The 9818-nt window shown below is 44.2% G+C and overlaps 1 protein-coding gene across 1 annotated transcript; it reads left to right on the forward strand.

The window, feature by feature from the left end:
• The first annotated feature begins 864 nt into the window (after nt 1–864).
• On the forward strand, nt 865–9191 carry si:ch211-244b2.4 (uncharacterized protein LOC541512 homolog). Its single transcript, XM_036519704.1, has 10 exons — nt 865–1160; nt 2450–2619; nt 2823–3027; nt 3492–3636; nt 3772–3919; nt 4513–4633; nt 4803–4887; nt 5989–6109; nt 6350–6470; nt 8788–9191. The coding sequence occupies exons 1-10, from the start codon at nt 1133–1135 to the stop codon at nt 8847–8849; spliced, it is 1206 nt and encodes a 401-aa protein (XP_036375597.1). The 5' UTR covers nt 865–1132; the 3' UTR covers nt 8850–9191.
• The last annotated feature ends 627 nt before the right edge of the window (nt 9192–9818 follow it).

Consider the following 9818-nt stretch of genomic DNA (forward strand, 5'->3'; position numbering starts at 1 on the left):
GAACATTTTTAAGGCACACAAATGTCTCTTTCACTTGTGTGTCATGCCCATCTGACCTTGTTTCCCCTCCTGAATTCCTGAATGTCTCCTTTTTACTTATCACCTCAGTTCACCAGGCCAGACCCTTCCCTACCTCCACCTTTATCTGTCTGTCTGTCCATTTACCTCCTTCTACCTTATCATCATCTTTTATTGCTACACTCTCACTTACTGCCCTCTGCCTCCTGTATCAAAGCCTCCACCAATCACAAGCAGAATCCAGGAGTTGCTGGACTACAGCCAAAAGCTGTATTCATTCAAAATAAAGTATTATTGACAAATTAGATAACACTCAGTGTGTATTATAAGGAGTAAAAACATTAAAATTACAACTGAAATGACAAACGAATACATGCAAGGAATGGCAAAAACTTCAAGTGCTACCACAACCAAGACAAAAGAAGAGTGTTTCATCTGGTCTCAGGATAAAGCTCAGAACTTCCTGACTATAAGTAAGTGATCTTTGATCACGGTGTTGATGGTGATTAATTCTTGCCTACCTCACAACAATTCAGAAGATAACAGGTACAGTCAAGAAACGCTCAAACCCTGAAGGTTGCAAGCCTGCATTCAGTGATCACACTGCACAACCTGGTGAGCAGCACGTTGCTTTTCTTGGAGTTGAACTCACAGCCTTCAAGACTGGAGCGAGCTGTGCTAGTTGTTAAACCCACTGCTCAGTCAGTCTATTCAGCCAGTCGACAGAGAACATGCAGACAAACACAAGCTAACAGGGCAGGGGAGATAGTTCCTGAAGTGAAAATAGAAAGTTTGGTTTTGATCATAAAAGACACCATACTGAAAGAAACATCCATCTGCCTGTTGGAAGAGGAAATCCACCATCATATTTAAAATCTGTCCAAAATCTGCCGAGAGAAGGAATTCGTCCATTCTGTTCTTCCCTGTTCTTCCCCTATACTTCTCTCGCTCTCTTCCTCTCGTCCCTTACATACATACTTTTTGCAACATTAAGAATGTTATTTGACCGCAATATATCCTACTGGGCGTGTAGCTTACAGAAAGAATTCCGTCTGAGAGGAAACGAAATCGAAAGTGCACAAGCGAATCTGCTCGAAAGAAACCTGACTAACCCATGGCTTCGAATTATGTCACCGAAAGCAGTAAGTATTATACATATTCTGTATATATTTACTATATAGTTGAGTAATCTAGGGTGCTACGCTTGTGGTCGGTGGTTTTCTTTTGTTTGCTTGCAAGCGTTCTTTCATCATGTTTATTTTTACGTCGTCGCTCGTTCGGCCAATGACACCCCTTTGACACTGATGAGATACTTATATTAATATTTAAGTTCGAGTGTTGCTACAATGTTAGTTTCGACGTTGTGAAAAGTGATTGATATTCACTTTTAATAATATAACACTTTTAAGTATGTGTGTTTATGAAGAGTTGATTGGTTTCACTTTGTTTGAGTGTAATATTACTCTTACACCGAAGTTGCAATACAACTGCAAACCGCAAAATCTGCTCTGGTAGTGGTCTTCCAAACAAGCAGGACCACGGGAAATTACGAATTTCCAATTACAGAAAAGTGGAAAGACAATATGAGAGTGATGGGGTAGGGTGAGACAGAAAATGTAAAGACAGACAAGACGATGTGCTGGAAAAGAAGGACAGACAGAGGAAAAAAGAAGAAATGAAGAGAGTCACATAAAATAGGATAGGAATCCTGCAGAAAACCTCTGCATGCTATAAATAACATTAGTCTAGGTTATATAAACATGCCAATCATGTTCAGGAGGGCGTATCTGATCAAAATTCCTCTTACTCTGAGAGAAAAATATCTCGAAGGACTGGTTATGACATTTGTTAACCAGGCAACCATCATTATTACTGTACTAATAATGAAACAAATTATCAATAAAATGCAAAATGATCATGTAGACCTTGGGACAGAAATAAAGTGGAAAATCACAATTAACTGTAATAGTAACCAAAAATGTAATTGGCAGACTGGGGAATATCCCTTTACACTTCATACCATGAACAAGGTTAAAGCGATCACCTGTGATTATTTTCTGTTATCGTACCATTACTGATGAACAATCTGTTTTCCTTCAGCATGTTTGTATTTTGCTGTTGTTCCCTGCTGTGGTACCCCGGCGCCAAAAAAGCACTGTGACTTTAAATTCAGTTTGCAATATCAGACAAATAGAAAGGTACACACCAGAGTCAGATTGACCCAGGCAGACAGACAGAGAGACCGAGTCAAGACCGACCCAGGCGGGCGGGCGGGCAGGCAGACAGAGGCAGACAGAGGCAGAGAGACTCAGGCAGGCAGCCAGACAAAAAGAAAGAGTCAGTTAAGAAAACTGGCAGTCAGAGAGGTCTCTGCATGATCAAGATTTGTCCGCAGTTGCCTCCCCCATGTGACTCCCAGACCTTTCCCCAGATGACCAACCAGACGACCCAGCTTTCAGGAGCCACCGTCACCGTCAGGAGGAGTACAGCGGCTCGGAGGAGGATGACAGCGACGGGGACTCCAGTGACACAGACTCCTCCTCGGGGAGTGACTCGGAGCTGCAGTGCGGGGCCTCTCAGCCGCGCAGGGCACGGCGACAGGTGGGCCTCACTGGATGCCCGTTACCCTCACTTCCGGAAGGTTCTGGGGCTCTCAGCCAGATGAATCTCTGCCATAACCCTTTCAAGCTGGCCCCTGGTGACAGATGCCTCAGGCAGGCTGTTTGGGCTTGTCCGTCTCCCCTTTCCGGTCTCCTCAGATGACTTCAGCGTGATTGTTGCTCGTGTCTGTGTCCCATGTGCAGGTGTGCCAGTACTATAACCAGGGCCACTGCAAGTACGGGAGGAAGTGCAGGGACCTGCATGTCTGCAAGTACTTCATGCAGGGAGAGTGTCGCTACGGCAGCACCTGTAAACTGAGGCATATCAGCAACTCCAAGTCTGAGTCCTCCTCGGATGAAAGCCGGGGTGAGGGGCGGAGGAGGAGGAGGAACAGCTCTTCATCCAGAGGTATGGCACCTGGGGAAGGGTTTTTAACACAAATACATAAAGCGGATTGCTAACTCAGTCAACTGTACTCTCCTGTACCTCACACGCCTGTACCCCTCTCTCCTGTACCTCACACCCCTGTACCCCTCTCTCCTGTACCTTACACCCCTGTGCCCCTCTCTCCTGTACCTCACACCCCTGTACCCCTCTCTCCTGTACCTCACACCCCTGTACCCCTCTCTCCTGTACCTTACACCCCTGTACCCCTCTCTCCTGTACCTCACACCCCTGTACCCCTCTCTCCTGTACCTCACACCCCTGTACCCCTCTCTCCTGTACCTCACACCCCTGTACCCCTCTCTCCTGTACCTCACACCCCTGTGCCCCTCTCTCCTGTACCTCACACCCCTGTACCCCTCTCTCCTGTACCTCACACCCCTGTACCCCTCTCTCCTGTACCTCACACCCCTGTACCCCTCTCCCAGAGCGTGAGGCCAGAGACAGCAGGCCCTACACTTGGCAGTTAGACAGCGGAAACGGCTGGAAGGACATCGCTAACGACCACATCATCGAGGCGCAGTACTCGCGACCCAGCGTCAAAGGAATCAACCTGTACAACACCCGCTTCGGGTTGGTTCTCTCTCTCATTGGTCGGTTGAATGGTCGATCGATCGGTTGGTTGATTGTTGGACTGTGTGGGCATGAAACAGCTGAGGTTGCCATTGCAGTGCATATCACGTGATGCGGCAGCTGCTCTCTCTGCAGGAAGATCTCCATCGATTTCAGCAGAATGAAGGTCCGTAAAAAAAACCAGCTGAGAATCAGACGCTGCAGCTCCAAGCACAGTGGACTGGAGACGGAGTGGGTCTGGTACTACAAAGGGAACCATGACTGGATACCGTATGGTCAGAAGGTAAACTGGTCTGAGTACTGTAAGAATAGAAGGTTGGCTGATCTGAGTGCAGTATGGGCAGAATATAAAATGATCTTGAGTGCAACATGGATAGAAGATTGATCTGGGTGCAGTATGGGGAGAAGGTAGACTAACATGGATGCAGTGTGGGAGGAAGTTAAACTGATCAGGATGTAGTATGGAGATAAACACACAAAACATTTATGAATTACATGGCAACTGGTTATAAAATGTTTCTTTCAGAAATGTAATTATTTCAAGTTGTTGCACCTGGAACTGGAAATAAACACAGAAAGCATGTACTTCAGAATGTAAACTATGACTTTTATGCTGATACTGATGGAAAGAGAAAATCAACAAATGTTCCATAAGAGAGCCCTGCATTACCCAGAATTAAAATTATAAAGTGTTTTTCCTCTTTGGAACACAGAACCAGCCAAGCTGAAATATTGGCTAACCATTAGATCGAATGTTCTCCCCTCTTTCTGTGGTTTATCTTGGACCAATAGAAAGTGGCCATTACAATAACCAATAGTAAATGACCCTGCATTTGTATGGCAGTGATGGAGTGAGAGTGACAATGTCTGTCTCAGGACTCCAAGGGCAACGCCGCCTCGGTGACCAACTCCCAAATCGAGAGGGAGTTCCAGAGCAGGAGGAAGAGCACCCTCAGGTTCACCGTGGACAAGACCGACTACCAGATCAACTTCAGGGGTACGCACAGGAGGCTGCTGGGATGCCTCTATTTCTAGACGTAATGCTGGCTCCAGCTGAAAGTGAGAGAGCTTCAGGAAGTGGCTGCGACTGGCGTCGTGGCTTCCCTCAGTCCGAAGCAGGTGTGTTCTTGCATGACTGGTCTATCTGAATGTTTGTTTTATGTTAGACATGCGTCAGCAGAACTTGTCCAGCGGACAGAGGAGGAGGGTGGCGAGACGCCCTCGATATCGGGGACCCCAGGACGGAGGCAGGTGAGCGGCGGCCACATCTCACACGACAGTTCCGCCACTGATATCCTTAACAAGGTTATTTTTGTAAATAAGGACGAGTAGAGGTTCTGGCTAAGATCCCCAGGGGATTCCCGCCACTTTATTTCCCACAATGCTGTTCTGTGCTCTCCATTTTGAATCCGCTGTGAAAAAATTCAGTATTTTCCCCGAATAAGTCCAGTAGATGAGATAAGAATAATCTCCAAAACAATCTTAAACAATCTTAAAACCTTAGCATTTAACCCAAATCCCATCATTAACCATGTGTATAAATTTAAAATTGTAAGCGATGTGAATTTTCTTGGGTAACAGCATTTGCTAAGCAAATATAATGTAATTAAAATAGCTGTAATTTTTGGACTGTCCCTATTTCATGTGCACCCCCATTCCCATTCACCTGTCTCTTTGATACCTCCAAAGACTGCCCACTCCAACCCTAACAGGTGTACCCAGACTCCCTGAAAGGTGCGCTCATCAGTTTCTGGAACTCTTATCAGTTCAGTTGTATAGCCAGCTAGTTGGACCTTGAGATCCACAATCTTTCAAGAATCCAGCAGCGGTCTTCATCCAACAAATTCATCCAGGATGTCTCCAGCAAGAAATGCTGTTCTGCAACTCACACACTGAACTGGTCACATACATTGTACCCTTTGTTAAGTAAATATCTTACCCTGAAGCTGTGTTTGACATTGCTCAGACAGAGAAACTAGCAAGTCTAATGTGCAGACTGCAGAAATACAGGGCAGAATAAGTGTGAGAAAACTCTCTGTTCATTTATCTTGTTAGCTAACTGGCTAACCAGCTGAATAGCTATTTGCAACAGAAAAAAATACAGTATTTGAGATTTAAAAAAAATGAGCAAATTTGATCTTATCAACTAAGTAGATTGGTAAAAAGCAGTCTCCTATTACTTAATTATAAAGCTGCAAAAGACATCCCATCAGCCATTTAATCCACAATGCACTAAATAAAAACTTCCCTTTCTTTCACTCAGGAAATGATTGATTCCCTCTGTGTGTCCTTTAATGTCCAACAACAGCTTTCCTGTCCTCTGTTTGTGTGCTGTCTGTCTGTGCTGAGCAGAGGTCATTCACCTGGATCTGTGGTGTCCCCCATGAAGAAGCTGGGCGTGTCTTCATCGGGCGGGGGCCCCACCTGGCAGTTCAAGGGAGACCAAGGGAAGTGGCACGACTTCAAGCAAGGGGTGAGAGGCGACCTCCAAGCACTGGGGGGATTCTGTGTCTAGGCTACAGGAATGATTCCATGCACTTCATCAGGGCAGCGGGCTGTCTTAATTTTGACCCTCAATGCTGACGAGAGATCCCACACCTGCGGCCTGTGCTTTAATCTGTCTGTGAGTCAGGTGAGGCTGGGCCAGGTGTGGGCAGAGATAGGGGCGGTTCCGCAGGCCTGAATCCTGTCACACTCCTGTGTGTCTCCGCAGAGAGGGAGGGACACAGAGTGCTCTGTCTCCAGCGCTGATATAGAGGCTGAGTACCAGCGCAATCCACAGGGCTCCATGCGCTTCTCTGTGGGCAAAAAGCGCTACACCCTGGACTTCAGAGGTACAGACCAAGACCTGTTACTGCTACACACAACACAAGAGCTGGACAACACCACCGCACCCAACACAAGAACCAGACACCACTGCTACACACAACCAGTCAGAGTCAGAACCAGAACAAATAAGAACATATGATGACGAGAACAGGCCATTCGGCCCAACTAAGCTCGCCATTTCTTAAAGAGTATCCAAAACTGCGTCAGGTCTGGACTTGAACACAGCAAGGGTCTCTGCCTCAATTACATGACCTGGCAACCTATTCCATGTATTGATAACTCTTTGTGTAAAATAATATTTCCTTATATCAGTGCGGAACTTACTCTTAACTAGTTTCCATTTATGTCTTCTTGTTTTACAGACTGAACTCACCCTTAAGAATCTATTATAGTTAACCTTATTGATTCCTTTTATAAATTTAAATACCTCAATTAAATCACCCCTAAGCCTCCTCTCGCTTAGTCTAAATAGGTTAAGTAACTTGAGTCTTTCCTCGTAGCTTTTGTATTTCATACCAGGAACTAATTTAGTTTCTCTTCTTTGAACCTTTTCTAGAGCTTCGGTATCTTTTTATATAGTGCGGTGCCCAGAACTGCACACAGTATTCCAGGTGCGGTCTGACTAAGGCATTGTAAAATTTCAATATAACCTCTTTAGATTTATACTCAATACTTTTGGCTATATATCTTAGCATCCTGTTGGCCTTTTTTACTGCTACAGCACACTGCCTAGATTCTGTTAAGCTTGGGTCAACCATTACTCCCAAGTCCTTTTCAAATTGAGCACATTCTAGTTTTTTTCCACCCATGAAGTAGTCTTGTCTAAGGTTCTTATTTCCCACATGCAAGACTTAACATTTATCTAAATTGAATGTCATCTGCCAGGTATCTGCCCACTTTTAGATGCTGTTTAGGTCTTCCTGTATTACTTTAGTTGATTCTATACTGTTGGCTAGACCCCCTAGTTTTGTGTCATCTGCAAATTTTACTATTTTACTACTAACCTCTGCATCAAGATCATTTATGTATATAAGAAATAGCAAAGGCCCCAACACTGATCCCTGCGGGACTCCACTTCGTACAGGACCCTGCTCTGATACAATTCCTCCCACAGTTACAGTCTGCTTTCTATTAGACAACCAAATTCGAACCCACTCGGTGATAGCTACTGTAATTCCCTCAGATGTCATTTTCAATATGAGTCTCTCGTGCGGAACTTTGTCAAATGCCTTTTGAAAGTCCAAATAGATAATATCATAAGCTTGGTTTGAGCCCAGACATGCTGTAGCTTCCTCAAAGAAGTCCAGGAGGTTTGTTAAGCACGACCTCCCTCTGCGAAAACCGTGTTGGCTATCATTTAGAACACCATTTCGTTCCAGGAATAATTCCAAATTATCCCTAATGATGGATTCCAGTATTTTGCATGCGATACAAGTTAAGCTGACAGGCCTATAATTTCCTGGTTCAGTCCGGTCTCCTTTCTTGTAGATAGGTACTACACTGCCATGTTTCCAGTCATCTGGTATTTCTCCAGTTTTAAGGGATTGCTTAAAAATAACTGTCAGAGGCTTGTAAACCACCTCTGCTAGTTCTCTGAGAACTCTTGGATATATTCCATCAGGGCCTGCTGCCTTATTTGTTTTAAGTTTTTGAAGTTTATCTAGTACTTCTGCATCATTTAAATCAATCTCCTCTATAAGTCTCTGAGAACTGACTGCACCTAAAGGCATATGCAAAAACACTTCACTAGTGAAACTCTCCACAAAGTAACTGTTTAGTGTATCAGCAATAGCTTTGTTATCGTAAACCATAACCCCATCCTTATTTTTTATACCTCTTATTTCATCCTTAACTATCCTTTTTTTTGACCATAATATTGAAAAAAATGTTTAGAGTTGCTCTTTGCATCTAGTGCAATTTGTCTTTCATAACACCTTTTGGCTTCCCTTATTTTTTTCTTAACTTGAGCTCGCATATTACTGTATTCAATCTTATTACTATCTGAGCTCTCCAACTTGTATTTTCTAAATAATTTCCTTTTTTGTTTCAAATGGACTACAATAACAACTCATCTAGCCCAGATTCAGCCTGGGCATGTTCTGTCACATTTCCAGTACATTAAGCTACACCCTGGCGCATATGTTGTACCAGCAGAAACTCAACGAAAAGGCAAACCACCATTTTAAGTGGCTCAGAGATGACATACTTGACTCCACCCACCCCCTGTGTCCAATGAGAGTGAGGCCTGAGGCTAGGGTGCCGCCCTTTGCTGAGTGTTTCCTTCCACCTACTGTCACACACTGTCTCTCTTCTCTTCCACAGCCATGAGACAGACCAGCGAGGTCTCACACAAGACCCGTGTGATCCGACGGATGCAGCAGTGAAGGGAGACCTGCCACAGTGAAGAAGAAAATTTCCACTCAGCTCACAAGTAGCCGTGAACTCAGAACTGCCTGAAGATTGCATGTTTACTTTAAATACATGGACTGGGCTATTTTAGATAGTATTACAGGACTGGGCTATTTTAGATGTTTCTGTGGTTTACAGTATTTGCACACAGATTAATGAGAGGTACACATATATTGGCATTGATGAATGACTCCAGGTAGAAATCAACACTTAACTGCCACTGAACAGTCTTCTTAAAAACACACACATTTGCATACATACACCCACAAACACATATTACCTCTATCTTTTTATGCAATATAGGGACATATATGCAATACTAGACACATGGCTTAAAAATGAATTGAGAAAGATCTATGAGTACTCTGTAACTCCTTGCCATTCAGTGTTTATTAATTGGATACTTTGTTTCTGAACTTGGGACTGCCTTCCTAAACATAGGTTTTGGTCAATCAAATGAGGGAGAATTCCCAACTGCCATAATGTTATGAATTATCATCATGTCAGTTTTCCTTAAATGGTTCATTAAATATGCTTGAAATGCATGCAGCTTGAGTCTTCATTTTAATTTATAAAAAGACAGCTAATCTGAAGCTCTTCTTGATGGGCCGTTTGCTGGCTGGCTAGAAAATGTTGGCTTTTGTTTCAAAATAAACATTGCACACCAAATGTGGGACGCAGTGTGTATGTTGTGCATGTTGCTACAATGCCTTGATGCCAAAGCACCGTGAAGTTGGTACCTCCCTTCTGCCTGGTCCATAACTGAAGCGCCAGCAACGATGAGAACAAGCAGGTCTGCTAATTACAGTCATAACGCAGGGTCAGACAGGATCACCCCTGCTACTCACTATTGTGGCCAGGAGAGGGCGCCATTCACCTACTTAACCAGTCTGTCAACTGGCAACCCTCCGCAACACCCCCCCTTTTTTGCAGGCCTAACCTCT

This window comes from Megalops cyprinoides, chromosome 25 (genome assembly GCF_013368585.1).
Source record: "Megalops cyprinoides isolate fMegCyp1 chromosome 25, fMegCyp1.pri, whole genome shotgun sequence".
NCBI classification, from domain to species: Eukaryota; Metazoa; Chordata; class Actinopteri; order Elopiformes; family Megalopidae; genus Megalops; species Megalops cyprinoides.